A 20,250-nucleotide genomic window follows, 5' to 3' on the forward strand; every position below is an offset into this window, starting at 1 on the left:
GTTGGATGTACTCTTTTCTTACCTGCCAATATTGGTAATTCAAATTAATGTATTTGTTATAAACAATGGAGTTAAATGGAACATGATTTTTGTACATCCTTATCTTCTCTTTAGATTCCATTTTGTTGTATACTTTCTGTTTTCTTTCAAGGAGTCTTGTACAGATGAAAGTGGTGTCCCTTTAAAAACATAGAGCAAAATTGGCATTAATGATCACACCTGTAGGGAAGAAAGATGAGAGCAAACCAGGAGGCAGAACTGATAAAAGGCTGCTAACAGCACTTGCCTGTCCTGGAAAGGGGGGGGTGTTGGCTTCCTAGGCTGAGAGTGGAGATGAGAAGTGAAGGTGAAAATGGAGTCTCCACAGTGTGAGCAGGGGGTCACGAAGGTCTCTCTAGCTGAGATACTAAGGTGTTTTGAACATCCTATAAGCGAGGAGCAAGCCTGGGCTATATGCTTTCAGTGTTGCCATAAAATGGAGCAGCTGGCTCAGGGGCTGTGTCCACCGCTCTATTCTGTATTCATAAAAGGTCCTGGAAGCATCTTTATCCATGCTGATGGTACTGCTTCCTTCAAGGCGTACCACAAGTCCGGTAAGAGCGTAGGTAGCTGTGGATGCTAAGGGCTATTCCTATAACAGGCTGTAACATGGGGACAAAATGGGGAGGCTTTTTTTCCCTGCTTTTATTTTTTCCCTCTCTTTTCTCTGTATGTTCTCATGAAGCTGTTCTGCTGCCTATACTTCATTTCAAAGGGCTGTAGATGAGTGGCAATAGAGATGTACGGCATACTAATTTTTCTCATAGTGCTGTAGCAAGTAGTTTGGTTCTAGGGAATAGCTAGAATGGAAGTTTGTTACCACTTATGTTATTTGAAATAAATAGTCTGAGGCTTTATTATATGTTCCAATGTATGGTTTCTTTGTTATAGTAACTCTCATGACAGATCTATGATTGACAGTTTCCCTATTTTGTTGCTATGTGTAGCCAGCCGGGGCAACGAGCTGCTTTTATGCACTGCTTGGTTGCACTGCTGCAGAGGTCAGTGCTAGGCAAACTCTTCAGGGACAAGAGCAGTTAATAAAGAATGACAACAAAGATCCAGTGCCTTCCTTGTAGTTAGGTATCTATGAGCAAACAGCAAAACTACTCAGCACCAGTTAGTCTGGGGCTAATGCTCCCAATAAGCAGAGAATCCTGTGTTGCTTTCCAGGAGTCCCCAAATACAGGCCTATTTTCCCCAGGTGGGACCGACCTTAACCAGAGGGTTTTCTTTCCTTATTACCAAGAATTCTTCTGATTTCTCCCTCTATACAGGGATTCTAAAAGCTGTTTATCAATCTCTATGCAGTTACCTTTTTCTCCCTCCCCTCTTTTTTCCCTTTCAGATGTTGGCAGCATTCAGCAGTCAGAGGACAAGGTAAGCCTGTGTCTTCACCTTCATTTTGTGTGCATATACAATTCTGCTGTAGTAGAAGGCCAGCTCAGGAGATGCAGACGTCTTTGGAAACTATCAAAGTGCTTATATTTGCTGTGGCCTGTGAGAGTGACTCTGTCCCCTGCAATCTGGAAAATGAAACAAAATGCTAGGACTGAACTCAAGTAAGACAATGGGACTGGGAAACAATGTGCACAGATGCTGCTTACTGTGGAATAGCCCACAGTCATTGTCTCTTAATAACAGATGACTTAGAGGTGCTAGATAAGGCCATTTAAAAATCTTAAAACTGTTTATTTAGGGACTATCTCGGGCTACCTGATGAGCATCTAGCTTCCTTTTGCATCCTTCTCATCCTGAGAGGTGTGCTAAGCCCTGAGGGGCAGTGGAGGGTATGTGCATGGCTGGGAGGTGAGAGCTGTGAAGTTCTCCACAATGCTTTGTGCTGCACTACTTCCTTGGTCTCTGTCTGCAGCTGCTGGAGTACTTGGGAGTCGTGATCTATGAAGCCCTGGACTGGGGAATCGACAGCCAAGTGGAGCGAGAACTGAGTGATCCTTTGGAGAAGCTGCTGTGCCACATGTTGAAACTGGATGATGAGGCAATGAAACCAGCAGTCACCCTGCAGGATGTTATCAAGGTTTCCTTCTTCCCACTTAGTAAATTTAGCAGCTTTAGAGGAGCTGATGCAACAATGCTGTTAACCAAGGGGCAAGACCATTTCTGGGAAAAAGCTGGGTAGCTTGTTGGAGGACACAGAGGGAGCATGGGGCTCTCCCATCAGAGGGAAAAGGCAAAACCATCTTAGGTGCATGCAAGTGCCTATGGAAAAGAATTAAGAGGGAAGACTGAACATGGCTCTTGCACAGCTGTGTCTACCAAGTCCTGTACATACTGTCCACATCCGATACCTAGAAGACTATGGCTATTGAAAAATGTCACTTGTCCATAGTATGCAGTTTCTGCAAGAGCTGGGCTTTGATTGTGTCAGCTCAAACAAATATTTTCCTCTCAACCATAATTTAAAGGTATGAGAAATTTCTCATCCCTCAGTCTAATCAGGGTAGGGAAAAAGAACAAGACAAGTGACCACCTGCTGTGGTTTTTTGTGCTTTGTCTGCACTGGAGGATTCCCCTTCCAGGTACTTATTTCAAAGCACAGCTTAAGGAGAACAAGCTAGATAAATTACACAGCTACTTACGTTACTGTTCTTATAAGACTGGACATCTTGCTTCTTTGTTCCTCTGCATCTGCAATAGGAGAAAAAAAAAAAAGATAAAAAGAGACTATGAGGAAGATGTTTTTTAACTGTGGATTGAGGAAAAGGAATCTTGCTTTATTCTATCCTACCAGTTTTTTTTCATTTCAAGATCTTTTTTAAATAGCTGCACTTCTTTCAGGCCTGTGAGGAGCATTTGTCCAGGCCTTCTGAGGCTACCAGCCATTACGAAATGACCTGTAGAAGTCTGTTTACTGAATATATGGAACTTCAGAAGCTTGTGGCCATCATCCAGACCTCCAAAGAGGTACATCTGGGATCGCCCCTTAGCTGCTATTCCTTCTACCTTCACACATTCACCTAGTTCTAAAGTAACCTTCCCATTGCACTAGAAATGGAGTACCTAGCTGAAGATCTGCTTTCATGATGTGAAAGGCTACTGTTCCTGCACCATATTAGTTATTTATTGTAGCTTTTGAAAGCGTGGGTGTTTGGGGCTTCTAGGCTTTTCAGATTAACATTAGTAATTTATACTGGATAGATAGGAAATCACTGAACATTGCAAGGTAATGACCTCATGTGCTTGCTTCTCAGAGTCTGAGAAAAATGGATGTGGAAGATTTGGTGGGAAATCCCCTTCAGAAGAAGGAAAAACGCTCGGTAAGAGATTTAATTCCTTCATTATGGCAGGTTGGGTTTTTTTTTTGTCTACCTTGGCTCTCTGAGGCTTTCTGTTGACTCTTCTGTGAGAAGTAGAGCTTGAACACAAATGAAACTTCTTAGGTTGTTCCAGAGCTCATGTAGTTAAAGACTTGTCTGCAAAACAAGTGGAGGAGTGAACCTGAAGTTAAACTATTTCATGTGTTAACCTCATGTGGACATTTATTCTACACAAAGATTGTCTTTGTGGTTCAACTTAAACCACTTCTAAAAACAAAGCTGGAGGCAGTCTTTGGAGTAAGTGTCCACAAGTAATTACTCAGGCTGTTTCTTCCTGCAAATGAGCCCCAAACACCAGCTCTTGGCAGGAGCTGACACCTGCCAAAAGTAATCTGCTCCTTTCTTGTATGTGGACTGAAAACTCCCAGAAAACTGTTCTGTTGGTGGTAGTACTGGGGGGGACTAGTTCACTCTTACTATGCAGAGTCTGTGCTGGTTCAGGGCTGGAGGGGACTGAAGGCCAGTAGCTCTGTCCATCTTTGTGGCTGTGCAGCTCCGGCAGCTCAAACAAAGGGCTGAAGGAGGGTGAGGTTGGAGATGTAGCTCCTACCTTCTGCTCACTGCCTTTCTTGTCTTTCCATTCTGTCCTTCCATAGATCTTGGACTGTGTTTGGGGCAGAGAAAGCAACTTATTTTGTTCTTTTCAAGGCCCTACACTGTCAGGGCTCAATCAGAAAACAAATAGCTCTTCAGGCTGGAGCTCTGCCCAGCATAAACAAATGCACTGTAGTCTGGAGTCTGCGGAGACAAACGGCAAGCCCCAAGAGACTTGTGGACTCGCTCCCTTTGTCTAAATAGCACTTGCTTTGAAGCGTGCTCAAACTATTCGTATGAAAATGTTTGTGAAATGTGTGTTTGGGCATATTCTCAATTTTGTGATCTATTAAAATAAACTGGCAAGCTATCTCAAACCACAAACTCATCAACTGCTATAGCTCTTTTCTGCAGGGAATACATGAATAAATACATGGGCTTTGCTGTGTGGCCTGAAGGCCAGTGTATTTGGCCTCTGCTCCTTCAGGAGACATGAATTCCAAGAGCAGGATGTCTGTTGCAAGTCCTCTGCCTCTAGTTTCCAAGTCCCTAAGCGCCAGTTGATTGCATTGCTCTGACAAACTTTTTAGTTTAAAATAACCAGGATTCCAACTTCACTGGATCCCACAGATTAGAGCTGATGCCTTGAGTGGTGCCAAGCAGCTAATACCCTCTACGGTCTGCACTTTTTCATGTTGATGCCACAAAACAGGCCTTCTGAAGCAGACCGCAGCCTGGTAGCATGCAGGGTTTCAGCAGAGCTTATCCGTACATGTCACAAGACAATCTTCACCTTGAAATCTAAGCAGTGAGACCTCTTAGGAACACAGCTGTCTTACCACTCATCTGCTGAACTGAATTCAATGTGTTTGGAGTATTGTGGCATTTTGTGTTGTATTGCACAGGTGTGCAAAGTTTATGTGGAGATTGACAATATGTGGGATGGCCCAAGTAGAGTAATTGCAGTGATCCAGGTCAGTAAGGAAAGAAAAGTATGAGTGATAATGATGTCACTACATCTGAAAAATGTTTTGGGTATACAAGTTGCTCTGAAATGGCCAGCTGAAGGCAATTCTTGTCCCAAAACTAATGGGGCAATATTACAGTACAGAAGTCTCTCTTCAAGTCATATCTTTCAGTGAAGTTCTGTCACCATGTGAAACACAACTCTAGAAAGTACAAATGGCTCAGGATATTATTTCAAAGGTCTCTAATGCTGATCAATATTGCCCAGAGACGTTTGTGTGTTCTCTTACACAATAATAAATATAGCCTAGGACATATGGCTAGTATATGGTCACTCTTGACAGTTCTAGTTCTCTGGAGTCGAGGTATGACTGTACCAAAGCCAGGCTAAAACAATCCAACAAAAAAATCTGTCTTCCTGAAGGCAGCCATCAGTCATAGCTTGAATAAGACTCTTCTAATATTATACCAAGATATCTGAAGGGATAAGTTGAGAGGAGATGCTTCATACTGTAAGTGGAAAAGGGAGAGGAGTTTGAGTCAGAAACTTTGTTCTGAGGCAGTTTTCTAAAATGTTTTGCTTCCCTTTCACTGTTTATAATACAATCACTTGTTCTTACTCAATTTGCCTTTGGGATCCAGATAAGCTGTTGACTTAGCACTTCCATTACAATGTTGTCTAAACATGCTATTGAGTTGATTATTTTTTTTCCTGTCTTTAACTTTTGTTGGGTTATACTGCGTGCCTGAGCATCCTCCAATATTAATACAGGAACAGGATGAGCAAATGTCAGAGTTATCAGCTTGCATCTCCAGGCTGAAACTGACAACCTATGCTGCTGTGAAGGTTAAAGTATGAGATCCCTTTCCGCTTGTCTTCCTCTTTTGTCTGTGGTCCCTTCAACTCTCGGTTTCTGAAAGGTCAGAGGATTTTAGTGGTAAGATTTGGGATTTCATTCCTAATGTTTCCTAGGATCCAATAATATGAAAAAACTCTGGCACCTGGAGCACTTGCAGGAAGTAGGTATTTGAGAAAATGGGTCTAGCTGCCTGGAAGCAGAAGCTGTGTTTTGCTGAAGTACATTCATAAAGTTAATGACAAGATTTGGGAATGAGCCTGGTGAACCAGCTCCCAGATGCCTCGCTGTAAATTAAGTTCTGCGAAGAGAAGCAATTCTCTGCTCTGGTACTGTGTCCTGATCTGGAAGTGAGTTGAAGGGGGTGTCAAGGACACGCTTCTGTGTTTCTGAATTACTTCAGTTTCCAAGTGTGCCCTGTTACACGGAGGGAGGGAATGCTGCTCTGTGAATTCTAGCCAGCTGTTGACTTGGCCCTTACTGGTTTCTTTCTCCAAGGCATCCCTGTGGCCCAGTGTCATCCATGAACTGCAGAATGGCGTGAGGCTACGCAAGACCACTGAGCAACCACAGTGTCACGCGCCTCCAAAGAAACGTATCTGCTCTCCCTATGAATTACTTTTGGATGACATTCAGCACAAGAGGTACACCCTTCGGAAGGTGAGTGACTAGGGTTAACTTTGAAACCACTTGCTGTATCTCATTTCTAAGCAGTATTTGTCGAGACCTCGTCTCCAAAAGCCTGCCTTTCTCAAAGGTACTTCCAAGTCCAGAAGTGTCTGGGTCTCCCTCTCAGCTGCAGGTCAATGTTAGATTACCCTGTTTGTCCACCGAAGTGCTTAATTTCCAGTAACTTTTTAAGTCAGAGGTAGCCACGCTTTCATGAAGCTGGGTGGTAAACTTTTTCTCCCTCCAGGGGTCATCCACTCCCTTCCCTGGAGCAATTTCACTGCCTTGCACACAACAGTTTCATGAATCAGACGCTTGTCTGCGTGTGCTTTCCACCTTGGACGCTTGTGTCCTCCCAGGCTGCTTGAGCTGAGCTGTGCCTGGCATCTCACTAGTTTCTTTGCTTTCCTGGATGTTATGGGATATGTGCAAGTGCAAAAGCACTTTGGAGCGAGTCTTTTGCTCAGCCTCAGGCAGAGGTCTCTAGGCAGTGTACATGAGCTACTGCAGGTGTTTAGTCAGGGTAAAAAACACTGAGCCCCTTCCAGAGGCAGCTGCTGTGCTCACTCAAGTGGTAGGGACTTCCAACAGTGTGGATGGTTGGTGAAGATGCCCAGATACAAAAATGTCTAGGATGTCTCTAAAGGCTTGTGATGCTGTTCGCTTGCTGCAGCTTGAGCTGGGAATGATGAGCAGATCTAAAACATTGGCATAAGGCTTTGTGGCATTGGCGTGCTTTGCAAAGAGATGTCTTGGCAGAAGATGAGACACAACTCCACTTGTAATAAAGAGTGATAGTTTAAAAAGTGAAAACTTTGCATACCATGCTAGACATCAGCTTTTTTTCTCTTTGTTGGTGCTGCTAGAGTGCAGGGGGTTTAAAAGCCTCAGCTAAGCCATGCACCTCTATAAAACCCCAGCTCTTGCTAGTCTTGACTGTGGCTTCAGCCTTCAGATAAGGCTATGACATTTCTCTGGAGATGATGTCTTAATTGATGTATAAATGAATAGTAGTGGAAAGAAGACAATATGTCATAACTACCTGTGTTCCTAGCAAGGTACTGTGTATCAATGCACTGTGCAGTACAGAACCATAACTCAAGGTGGCAGGATGAACTGGGTCTTGATTTTATTTTTTTCTTCCTTTTTAAAAATTTTTTTCTGTGGTCTATGAGAACAACAAAGGTGTTTGAAGAGCAGTAGTCAGAAATGCTAGAAGAAAGCACAGAGTGCTACTCAGGTCTTTGTGAGGGCTCTTAAACGAGGATCTCCCCATGAGCAAAAGTATTTTAAAGCTTCTCTAGCAAACAGCGGTCTAATTTGCAAATGCATGAAAGCACAGCTAGTGTGGGAAGCTGTAGTGTTGCTCTACCTGCACTCCTACGCGTTCTGAAGTTGTACACACAGGGACAGTAAATGGCACAGCCTCAAAGTAAGAATAAGTGAATGAGGCACCTAAAGACATGCATGTGCAACTTTACTTTTTTGTCAGTTCTCCCCTATGCAGCAAGCACAGGGCTCGATGAGGAAGACAGTCTGTGTCACATGAATACCGGCCCTGCAATTCTATCTTGCTGTTGTTCGTAGTTTGTGTAGGGCTGTAAGCCAGTCTCTGGGACTCTAGCTTATGGGTACAGCTGCCTGGTGCTACAGTTCTTTAGTTACAGCCTTGTTAACCCATTCAATCACTTTCGTCCCTGGAGCTGAGTTCTCACTGATGAATGTGGTGTGACCATGGCACTTATCAGAATCACTTCTGGCATTAAAATCTGAGTACGATGTTTTCCAGTGGCTTAGAGCAGCTCATGAGCTGCTGTGGTGAGAAGGCTGTATGCTTCTTGTGCAAGCCTCAAAGGGCTGTGCAGCATTTCTGATTGCCTCTAGTTTGCCACAGGCAAATCTGTCTCTACCAAAAACTCACGCAAGTAAACTACATCATTCTACACTTCCCAACTCAGGTTTGCGGTGATTTCCCCACCTCTCCAATTCCTGACTTAGGTCATTCACTGTGCCACTGAATGGGAGGGTGTACCAGGAGTAGAGGAAGAACTATTGCTTAAGCATCATTTCTGCTCTTTCAGGTGATCATCGAGCAAACACAAAGGACCCCCAAAGTTGAGGTAGCTGCTCCCAAGCCTCTTCTAAAGCCTGTAGGTGACCTGGTTCTGCATCTAATGACAGCAAAACAGGATGATTCTGGAGCTGACAGGACAGTTTCTAGGAATATAGAGCTAATGTCTTAGCTTCTGGTTTGGATTTGGGAGGGGGATATATTAACCATACTTAACTTTTGGGTAGATCCTTCTGTCAAAACGTGGGGATAGGAAAATGGAAGGTGACATCTTCATAGGAGAAAGATGATCCTCTTACTCCCTACTTCCTCCACTTGGAGCATTTTGTGGTCCTGAAAGTACTCCTGGAGTTCTCAGTTTCAAATTTGAGAGTTGCGAAAGTATTCTACTATGCATGATCTAAAGGTTCTCTCATGTGTGTCTCGTTGCTGGGTGCAGTGCCCTCTTGAGTGAGAGGCACTTGTAAAGCAGTGCCATTGCTGAAGGAGTAGTTTTGTCACCGCTGGTCTCCTTGCTCTGTCCACTGGCTCTTTCTGGTGCTATGCTTTGCCCACAGGTGCTGGAGAGGAAGCTGAAAGAGCATGTGCCATGGGAGTCCAGCCCACATGAACAGCTCATGGCACAAATAAAGCAACCGCAGAAGCTTCGGTCAGCAGCAGCAAGGGAAAATGGGAGCAGGCCCAAAGGTACCTGTTACAAAGTGACCTATCAAGCATGCAAGTGAAGTCAGCGTTGACTAAAAATAATAGGTGGCCTTTGAAATGAAAGCCCACTTATCTTTTCCATAGAATGTATAATGCAAGGGAGGTGGCAACACAAATTTTGTGTGATAGAGGTGGTATGGCATAAAAATAATTCTTTCTAGAAAATCCTTTTGTGGCTTATTAAGACTCAAAAGATGTTTCAACTTACCCTTTTTTTGTGGATGTTCAAATTTGTCTGTCCACTAAGTGGGAGAACAGGATTTGACCATCACCTAAAACTATGTAACTACCAGGACGAAGTCTAGCCAAATCTCAGTTTCTGTTGTGTGGATATCAAGTTTGTCATTTTCTTGTTGCAGCACAATGTCTTATCTTGTCTGTGCATGGGGGGTTTTTTGTTCCCCCTCTCTCCTGCAGAAATGCTCGTGACACCAAATAATATTGCCTTGAAATCTCCAAGTGATAGTTTCTTAACTCTGCAAGATGCCAGTACTGAGTTTAAAATTGTCAACCCTGCAACACAGCAGCTGCAATCAGGAGTTCAGGTATGGCTTTAAATGAAAGGACACTGGAGAGGCACAAGTATTACAGGCATTAGATCTGGACACAGATGTATCCTGGAACATCAGGTTCAAATCCTAGTGTGGGCAATCTTGTCTCTCAAACATGAACGAATGTGGTACTATTAGGTTCACTGAAGTCCTTTCCTGTGCATAAGTCCATACCATATTTAAACACTGCCTTTTGTGGCATGACTGCAGCCTGTAGAAACAAGGTCTGCTCTTGTCTCTTAAAACTAGATCTTGCAGAAGTTTTAATATGCATAGGAGTTTTGCCAGTATGGGCCAAAACTATTCCTGCTCTTACCTCACAGTGAGGCATTTGATGCTATATGTATTGATGTGTTTGCATTTCATGTGGTATGTGAGCTTGCGGAAGGAAAACTGAATGATTTATTTTGAGGAAGCAACCTTACAAGTGAATTCCCATTCTTCTGCCTGTGGAGCAATTTTGGGAGCACCGTTCTTCAATAAACCATGCTATGTAGTCTTTCGGTTCTTTAAGCCCTGGCTTGATCATGAGAAGCTTGACTGCTTGGTTCTGGGATTCAGTCTGAGCATATTCAGACATTCTGTGGAACAGAACTTAAGCCCTAACACATCATGTCTAGCACAGATGCGCTGGCATACAAACAGGAATCTGTTTTCTGTAAACATTTCTGTCTGAAATGCAGTTGCTTAACTGAGGAAAACGGATATGAATTAATGAAAGCAGAAAATCTTAGCTATATTTGCACAAGTCTGTGCTACTTGTAGGAATGTTCAGCATTTGAGAACCCTGTGGTTGATGTGTTATTGCTAAACTAGAAGGGCCTTCATATGGAGACTAATAAGATGAATTTTATTTTCTGCATTTCTAGAGAAGCTAGAAACAATGCTATTCAGATACAGCACTGAGTTTGAGTTGGGTTAGCGGGGCACAGTCTCTTGAACTGTTTTCCAGTGTTGCTGCATGTGAACTGGAGCAAAAAAAATGGTTCCAATATACTCTGATAGCTGTATAGGGAGGATTTTGTGAAGTTGGTTCCTGAACAGATGAAACTTTGGGACTAGTATCTGCATTGAACTTGAGTGAGAGAGAACAGATGAATTTGAAATTTCACTAGCTTGGATGGAGCTTCCTGGTTGTGAGGGGAATTAACTTGGTATTACATTTTGGAATATAAAGTTGCTAAATATACCACATTGATTTCTCTCTCTGCTCCACTTTTCGCTGAGCTTTGAACATTTCTGGTCAGTCCTGGGTATCCTGGGTTTTGTTTAGCAGCAGCACTTCTGAGGAAGTGGGCTTGGTGTCTCTTGTATGCAGCTTAAGAATATCCTGTCCTCTGGTCTACAGGAAACCACTCCCAAGCTGCCTTCCAGCACCTGGCTTGCCTCAACCAGGTCATCAGTAGCATCCTGCAACAGCACAGGTCAGTGTACTTCTAGCTGTGCATCTAAACCAGGTGACAAAATACAGTTGGTGGCCTGCTGGGTTCCCAAAGGCTTAGGTTGGGTTCACTGTACACTTTCTCTTTGGCCACCTGAAGACACTGTACAGGAGAAGCTCCAACACTGTGTAATGAGTCTGGGGACATGCCCTTAGAAAACCATTCCTCTGCAGTTGACTGAAGCTTGTATAGCTCCTGCAGCTTCAAAACATTGATGGCATGACCCCAAAGGCCTAACTGGAATTCACAGTAAAAGCTAAATGAGTGTTTTGAATGTTGAAGTAGAAAGTGCTACTGGAAAGGGTCCAGAGGAGGGCTACGAGGATGGTGAGGGGACTGGAGCATCTCTCCTACGAGGAGAGGCTGAGGGAGCTGGGCTTGTTCAGCCTGAAGAAGAGAAGGCTGCGAGGGGACCTAATAAATGCTTACAAATATCTCAAGGGTGGGTGTCAGGAGGATGGGGCCAGACTCTTCAGTGGTGCCCAGCGACAGGACAAGGGACAATGGGCACAAACTGAGGCACAGGAAGTTCCGTCTGAACATGAGGAAGAACTTCTTCCCTCTGAGGGTGACGGAGAACTGGAACAGGCTGCCCGGGGAGGTGGTGGAGTCTCCTTCTCTGGAGATATTCAAGACCCGCCTGGACAAGGTCCTGTGCAGCCTGCTGTAGGTGACCCTGCTTTGACAGGAGGGTTGGACTAGATGACCCACAGAGGTCCCTTCCAACCCCTACCATTCCGTGATTCTGTGCACCACTTGATTTTCTTGAACTAAATGGTGCTAATGAAGCCTCATCACTGCCTACTGAAAAGCATAATTAATGTAACCTCTGCTTTCTGTGATCTGAGCTGGTGGGGTTTGAGGGGGAGAGATGTAAGCCTTGCTACCTTCAGAGGCAGTGTAGTGCTCTTGAGTGTTCAGCTTTTGGGGTGATTACTTAGAAGATGCCAGTTGGTTTTCTGCACCCTAAAACTCTCTCTTCCTATCCAGGTCTCGCTGCAAATTGCACATATCCTCCCATGAGTGCACCCACACTAGGAGACATTAAACCTAATGGTTTCCTGAATGCTGGCCAAAAGCAACTGCCTCCTTACAGAAGAAGGTCCAGATCTTTAGAGAGAGGCCTTCAAAGCAAGGAACTTGTAAGTTCAGCATGTCAGCTAGCAAGCCTGGTCTGATACATCTGGTAATGACCAGAGCTTGTACCTTGGTCCTCATGCAAGCAGTAAGCATGTTCTATGGTTTTTATCTTAGGCCATATTGTATACTGATCTTAAGTTGGGATATTATTCTTTCCTTCGAGATAGCTTAAGAGGAGACTAGATGCTGTAGTGTCCTTGTGGAGGCTCCCCAGTTTGAATGATATGAAATAAAGTTGTTCCTCATACAAGAAGAGAAAAATACCATTGCATTATTTGAAAGTGTCTGTCAGGGCTTCCTCGAGCAGACTGTAGTTGGCAGTGGGACTGTCCCGCTTTCTTCTAGTCCCCTCATTCTTTCTAGATTCTGATAAATTCACAAACATACTTTAAACTGCAATCAAGGGTACAAGTGGTTGACAAAATGGAGATAGCACAGCATCAGTGACTTTTAAATGTATGTGGTACTGAAGTCATCAGGCTCTAAATAACTGTTGGGGGAGCAGTGCTGGGTTTTGTGTGCTTTTTTGCAACCTTCTGAATCATGGCCTCGCCGTGTTCTGCCCTGACAAGGTGTGCTGTGCCCTTGCCACCTCCTTTCCTTCTGCATCCCTCCCTGCCCCACCCCTGGCAACTCTCTAAACTGACCATAACTCTGTGTGGCCTCTTTGTTCAGCAGTGTGGTGGGGCATGCAGGTGGGTTGGGCTCCCCACCTCGGGGATAAAAGCGCTGTTGTCTCCTCTGCTCAACCACCAGAACATAGCTACCATTTGTGTGGGGCCAGTGGGTCCTGGGAAAGAGATCTGAAGAGAGTGATGTGCTGTGGAAAGGGATCCTGTACTGAGGAGGGACCAGGGTGCTGTCTGTGCTGTGGTCTGTGCCAAAGGGTAGAATTCCCCAGAGACTGGCACTGAAGATGATGTTAACTACTGTGACCAAGGGTCCTGCTTCCCTAATGAGGTGTCAGGAAGCTGCCTGGAAACTATAGCAACCACTAAAACCCTTGTAGTAGTTTCTGTGCTAGTATTGTCAAAGAGTCAACTGGTACTCCCCATCACTGGCAGAACTGAGTCTGGGGGACAAATGCTCTTGAGCCTTTTGGGACCCAGTTTTGAGGATGACCTCCCCAAATATCTGCTTCCTTCAGCTTTCCCTGATGCTTACCTTCTGTCTTTGGATAGGACTGTCCCTTTCCTGCGAAGTGGTCATCACCAACCATTGCTGAGCTGATTGGAACCAGGTATGCAATGATGGTGCTGGAAGGGCAAGGCTTCTTCCAAGGAGGTAGTGATGGCGCCTTTCTGAGAGCAAAGGTATGTTTCCTCTCTTTGTCTTTGTGCTGTCCTTGAGCTGGCTGGCTTCATGGCCATCCATGCTGAAATGCTGAGGTGTTCTCTGCCTCAACTTATCCTGTTCATACAGCTGATCTGAGTTTGACCCTAGGCTGTAAAAATCTTTTAATACTTGTGTGGTGATGGCTTCTGATCAAGCTTAAGTTGTGCAAGTTGCCTAGAAAGTAACCAAGCCTTTGCTTGATACATCTTGTCTGTTGTTTCCACTCTAGGAGAGCTGACTGCCATGACTGGCCAGCTCTGAAATCACAAATTAATTGGGATTTGGTACTGCTAAACAGTGAAACAAAGGCTCTTAACTCAGGCTCCCACACCTGAACTGTGCTGACTCAAACCACCTTGCTGAGTGGACACAAAGGTCGGGGAGATGAGGGGGACAGGGCATCACCTGCAGCACAGGACTGCTGGCTGACCGCTCTGCTTAACTGCTGGCTTATTCACCAGGTCTCCTTTAGAGGGGCTGTTGCAGCCAGCCCCTCTGGAGCAGACGTCTTGAGTGCAAGCTCTTTGCAACACAGATGTGAGGAAGTCTGTGCTACTTGGCTTAGGGGTCACCTGCTTGCCCTCGCTTGTTTAGCAGAGCCAAAGGGTGCTACTAAGAGCTGTGCTACTGCCACGATCTGTCTGATGCTCCTGAGACTGAATCCTTGTTTTCTTCTCACCTTACTTAACAGCCCTGCTTTAACTTGCCTGCTCTCTGCCAATTCTAAAATGGCTCTCTTACCCTTTTTGTGTTCTTGCTGCTGAAATTGTTTTAGCTTTCTCAAGCTCTGCTTCTCAAGATAATATCACTTCTGACTGCCAGCTGTGCATGAATGTGTTCTTTTTTATAAAGTTCAAGCGACTCATCAGCTTCCTTATGACTCATTTTTTGCTTCAGGATTGGACTCAAATTTGCCTTGACTTAATCTCTTTGGGATTGTTGCAGTCTACCTCAAAGAATGCCTCTCTTCTTCCTGCTCCCTTAACTAGCTACTGTTACACTCTTGCACAATGCAGCTATTGTTTGCTCAAGAGCCTTTTTTTAAACTCCTGTTGTCTGGCAGCTGCCCCAAACCTCTGCATCATAAAAACATTGGCCTACAAGTGAGATTTTTTTTTTTTTTTGCCTTTTTAGCTTTTAATTCCTGTGTCCTTGCTATCCTTTATTGGACCTCTGTTATTGTAGGTGGATCTAAAGCCTTTAGAAGGTTGGTTTATGTGCTTGCTCTTTGGCAGGCAGTGGATAGTGTTGGTACAATGATATTTCCCATTGGCATTCACAAGTAACTTTCCTTTCCACAGATCTGTTTCAGCTGCCATAAGCAGATGTTTCTTAAGTGGCCTTACAGCTGTTACCTCTGCAGCAGGTGAGCTGGTACAAAAGGACTGAATGAGGAGGGAGAAAAGAGTGAAAGAACAGTGCTGAAAATACTCGGTATTCAAACAGTTGCAGTACTGGATAGGAACAGGTTGCTGAGCCCTTCAGTTTTGCCTTACTGCACAAGCCAGGCTGAAGTGTCTACAGCTGCAGAGCATGTGGCAAAACTTCGTATCTCAGTTTTAACTCTAAGTGTTAAGCTAGCAATAACCAAATTTACTGTGCAAGTATTAGATTCAGTTTCTCTGAGATCACTCTCTGCATTTTGCTCGAAAGGTTTGATTTAACTTCAGTCAAGGGCTTGAGCAGGTTCTGGGAGGGGCTCTTCACCAGAACCTTCTGTTGAGGACTGAAAAAGTGAACTTCTGATCCTGTGACTGGGAAAGGAGTTGGAACTACTTGTATCCACTTATTTGTCAAAGGTTTTCTGTTCATGGAAGGGGAAGAGACAAACTTCAGGCTTGTTAAGGCTCACTTAACTGAATTGATTACAAGCAACAAGTGAATAACCACTGGGAATTGAGTAACTGTCTGGTGCTAGCGCTGGGTGAAAAGTAATGGACACTTGCAGATAAAGCCTTCAAGCTATGGATACTGACATATTTCAGATGATTTAATCTAGGATAAAAAGGAGGGCTGGAAAACTGAACAGGGGAGTTCTAAGCTTGCTCATTTTGCTATCAAGTGATTATACCACAGTCACACATTAAGACTTGGGAAAGTCACCCTTAGCTGCAGCATTGGTATCTGCTGAACTTTACTCAAATGATAATGCTGGGAATCTTTTTCTCATAGTGTTGTCTGCTGTGACTGCTGCATAAAGGCAAGTCTAGTCTTTACAACAGCATATTGGGTTTTGTACATTTTCTGTTTTCCCTGCACCTCACCTCATCATAAGAAGCTTTGCTTCATCCCACTGATACCTCAAATCTACCCTTTAGCTTCTTTCTTAGAAAAGAGAAGAGGGAATATTACAAGGTGCAAGAGCAGTCAGGGTGCCGCAGGCATCTCTTGTCATACTTGTCTAAAAAAACCCTCTCTTGTTACTCTTTCTTTCATCCTGTGTAAAGTGGTTGGGGTAACTCCGTGCTCTATTTATACAAGGGTCAGGAAGTTCACTGCATTAATGTCTGTCTTCTAAGTGTACCAGTAAATCAACTGCATGCCATGCAAATTTTCCTGCTAAGAAGGAGGATTTGTTTCCCTGAGAACTCAGGTGACTTGTGTTGCGATTCTAGATGTCCATGCCCTTCAGAATGTGTGTACATCTTCCACTTCAGTTCTTAAAACTTTTGAGACTCTCCAGAGAGGAGGACCCAGCTACTCAAGAGCAGAAGAGCTCAGAGCTGCTGCATGAAATAGAGCACTGGGAGTGTTTTAGGTAAGTTGGGACAGGGATGTTCTGTCTTTAACTTGAAAGGTGTTACCAGTTATTTGTATATGCCAGCCTACAAACATGCAGACAACAGAATGCGATAGCGTGCTGGTCAGCTGAATGTTATGCTGAATGACTGGTTTAGCCACTGGACTAACCATTCTACAGTTCTCTGGAAGTATTGTGGATTTTAGATGACCAAAAGGGAGGATGTGTAGGTGCTCTGAAATCCATTTTGCTTTTTAGGTATAAGGTTTCAGACATGGTTTCAGAAGTGTTGATATTAGTGCAGATGTAGAAGGTTCCTTGCGACAGCTCCATTTGTATGAAAATTTCTAGACCCCATTACATTGTCCCCCACAGCTGGGGGTCTGTCACTACAACATAGGAGTAGCCCCTTTATACCTAGATATGAGATATACTAGCGGTCTTAGGTATAACTGACTGAAGAGTAGTGCCACGAATGGTTTCTCAGTCCCTCCAAACACATACAGACGCCCTTTCTTTTTTGTCCCCAGAAAGGGAACTGCTTCAAAAAGGGCTTTTAACAGTTCTGGGTGGAAACGACAGACCTTGGGGGTATAAGTGCAATATCTAGGACTGGAAACATACATTATCTGTTCGCTTCTTTCCAAATCAGTTATATATTCTACTGAGGGAACAGGTATCTCTTCTTTCTGAAACCATTCTTTTAATACAGGCAAAATAGTCACAGCAGTTTCTGGTTCAAAGGCTTGCACTTCAGCTGCCAAAAATCAGGGGCAGTGTTCACTACTGAAGTTAACTCTGTGGGGCAGTGGTTTGGTCTGGCTCATGATGCAGGTGCTGCAGAAGCGGTCTGAGTGACTGCATTACTGCCATACTTCAGGAGGGCAAAAAGCCATCCTACAGCATATGCTGTAAGGAGGCGGCCATAACCTTGGCTCAACCATAGATATCCATTAACCCTTTAGCTGACATACTGTCAACAGAGAGAAGGTGTCAGTAAATGAAGCTGCTCTGGCGCTTAAGAGCCTTCCTAAGTGGAGCTGACTGCTCTGGTGAACTCATGCATTTAGCTACATCACTTAGCAGTGTCGGATCATGCATGGGGGAAGGGTGAAAGAGCACCATACCCTCTAACAGACACCTGGGTCAGCTTTCTGGCTTTTTTTGTTTCCCCCTCTCTCACTCCAGTGTACCTGTTATTTTGGAACCCCGTTGCCTAGCACAGCCTCTGTGCTGTTACACAGGAACCATGGCAGACTGGCTGACTGCAGACATCTGTACGCGATGTGAGCAGTATCTGTTGAACATGGCTTCCAGTCAACAGCAGAGCATCCCTCTCAGGAGAAGGTCCTGGCCTTGAACAAAATTGGAATTACTCTGTCATACACTTCTCCTTTCACTTGTTCTGTACCTAAAGTAAATGAAACAGCTTTATGCACCTACTGACATAAAGGCCTGAATAAAAGACCTCCCTGCTGGTTAGTCCAAGCAGGAAGCACAGTTTGTATTTATGTATTGTGAAGTATAATAAAGCATTGTGGTTTTTTAGAACTGTTTTAATTCTTTTATGTGTCTTTGGGGAAAATAAACCTTGAAGCACTATTGTGCCTCTAGCATTTCCTCCTTTGCACCTGCAGTTGTCGTCGTTCTGTGGGACTGTTTGCATTCATTGCTGAGCAGGCTTCGCCCTACGTAATGAGTACAGGGAAACTCTTAACCTAAAACCATTGTTCCTGAGAGGCTTGGAAAGTGGAGCCCTCAGTTATGTGATCACAGCACCATGCATTTTGCAAACACTTACGCCTTCCTGATATCTTACTAAAAAGCACTTACACAAATCAGAGCAGTGAGTTTAACACTGCAGCGATGGCTGGCAGGCAGCCTGCCCAGCCTGCTTGCTTAGGAAGCTAGATATTGGTTTGGTTTTTGTCTGTATGCTCTCTGTGCTTTGTCACCAGAGTTCCCTGGGCTTGTCACTGAAGTAACCTAGTATATTGCAATGCCATCTCCTGAGGGGTGGATTGTTGTTCTGGAGAGATTCTTGCTCTTCTTATTGGCCTTAAGTTTTGCCCTAAGCTAAACCGGACTATTACAATATATGACGTTCTAAAAAAATGAAGAGCCTTTTGGTAGATTCTTTGTGTGGTTAAAACCAAAAATGGGATATTTGATAGCATGTCTGTTTCTCCCCAGGAATTGCCTGTGTGGAAGCAGTATAGGTGCTCTGGGGTTCTCCCTGGTGTGTTTTGCAGGGGCTGGATAGGCAGTGCTGAAGGATACAATGGACTTGTAGTTGGAATGAGTCATGATGAAGAACATAATGGCTGGGAAGAGCCAATCCTTCTAGATAGTGGAGAATGGAAGAAAGGCATGTTTAAGCTGAGCCCACAGTCTGCATCCAAACTGCCAGAAGGGTCAATACCTCCAGCTGACTTGGGCTGGTCTAACTCTGCTTCATCTGAACTGCAAGCTGATGCCTGCTTGCGGGTTAGGGCAAGCTCTGCAAGTAAATGAATGTGGGGAAGCTGGAACTTGTGCTTCCTTTTGGAGGAAGTTCAAGTGTTCCTCTTCCTTCAGTCAATTAGGAGGGGCGTAGCCTGCCTGCCAGGTCCTCTCCTGCAGGTGCTAATCACTGGTGCTGCTGAGAGGCACACCCGTATCAGGCAGGTGGGCTCCTTGCAGGCTGCAGGGAATGGCAGCCGAGCCACAGCTGCGCTTGCTGGCAAGATGGGCGCAGCGTGGAGCTGGGGGCATGAAGTGCACTTGGATGTCTGCTGAGTGAGGTAGTTTAGATAGAGCAAGAAATGAGCTGAGATCAGCCCATTTTGATTAATATGCAAACCCAAAATGGTTCTTGGAGCCTGGGTGCAGCGGTATGAAGAGGTGCCTGTCTGGCACTGAGGTAGCCTTCAGATTACCTGGAGAGCAAAGGCGGTTCTAGGTTCTGTCTCTTTCACATCTGCTGTGGTGCCACATGGGCTTTTTTTACTGGCTTCCCCTTTTCCTACCTTGTGACCATGAGTGGAGTGAGGACGTGCCCTCACTGCAGAACAGAGAGGCAAAGGGGCAAGGGGACAGGGGGATGTGGAGGCGAAGGGACAGCCTGACCTTCTCTATACCTGATCTAGCGAGCTGTCAGGAGGACCCATGTTCCCACCACTCCTCTCTAGTCTACTGGCTGCATTGGCCCCTGAGCAGGCTAGTGAAATCTGTCACTGTACAGGAGTGACATCTAGTCCTTCTTCAACACTGGTGTGCAACCATTGTTCCCGACTGCAGAAAGTCATGACCGCTTGTGGGGCAGGCTTACTAGAAGTGTACATCTGTTCAAAGATAGCCAGAAGAGCCTGGTCACCTCCTTTCCCTGCGCAAGGAGAGCCCTTCGGAGGGAGCGAAGACTAGGCCTTGCCTGGGACCCGCCGAGTGCGGGTGGAGCAGGCATGGGCAGCCTGAAGCCAGGGTTGCAGGGTGGGAGACTCCCGTGTGGAACAGATCTGGGACCAAGCCTTAAAGGCACCAGTAGCAGCACTTTCCAGGGATGCAGAGGTGACTGTGCAAAACCTGTTCTGTTTGGAGCCTCTGGAAGGTGACGGTTTGGAGGAAAGTCTTCCCTCTGCAAGGATCTGATCTGTTTCCCAGTTTTTTGCAGGTTCCTCTTATCCTACACACCGGAGCTTTCTCTGCTCGGAGTCAACTATCATCGTTATTAGTGTCATGTTCAGGTGAAACTGGGATGCGGAGACCTTTTGGTAATCTCACAGCAGTGCAGAAAGCCGTCCGTCTCCAGGCTCTGGCACCGGGCGCCTTCACGCAGCCCCTAGCACCTCGAGGCACAGCAGCAGTCTTCAGTCCTATACCAGCAG

The 20,250-nt window shown here is 45.0% G+C and overlaps 1 protein-coding gene across 1 annotated transcript; it reads left to right on the plus strand.

Annotated features, from left to right (window-relative positions):
- The first annotated feature begins 352 nt into the window (after positions 1-352).
- LOC104333932 (protein spire homolog 1) lies at positions 353-17,747 on the plus strand. Its single transcript, XM_075412707.1, is given in 17 exon segments — positions 353-593; positions 1,388-1,419; positions 1,913-2,077; positions 2,839-2,964; positions 3,252-3,317; positions 6,193-6,219; positions 6,221-6,394; positions 8,485-8,553; positions 9,032-9,161; positions 9,597-9,724; positions 11,079-11,154; positions 12,163-12,314; positions 13,494-13,625; positions 14,949-15,013; positions 15,820-15,847; positions 16,263-16,405; positions 17,576-17,747. Coding segments are annotated over 17 exon segments (1,926 nt in total).
- The last annotated feature ends 2,503 nt before the right edge of the window (positions 17,748-20,250 follow it).

Source organism: Opisthocomus hoazin, chromosome 1 (genome assembly GCF_030867145.1).
Source record: "Opisthocomus hoazin isolate bOpiHoa1 chromosome 1, bOpiHoa1.hap1, whole genome shotgun sequence".
Classification (NCBI taxonomy): Eukaryota; Metazoa; Chordata; class Aves; order Opisthocomiformes; family Opisthocomidae; genus Opisthocomus; species Opisthocomus hoazin.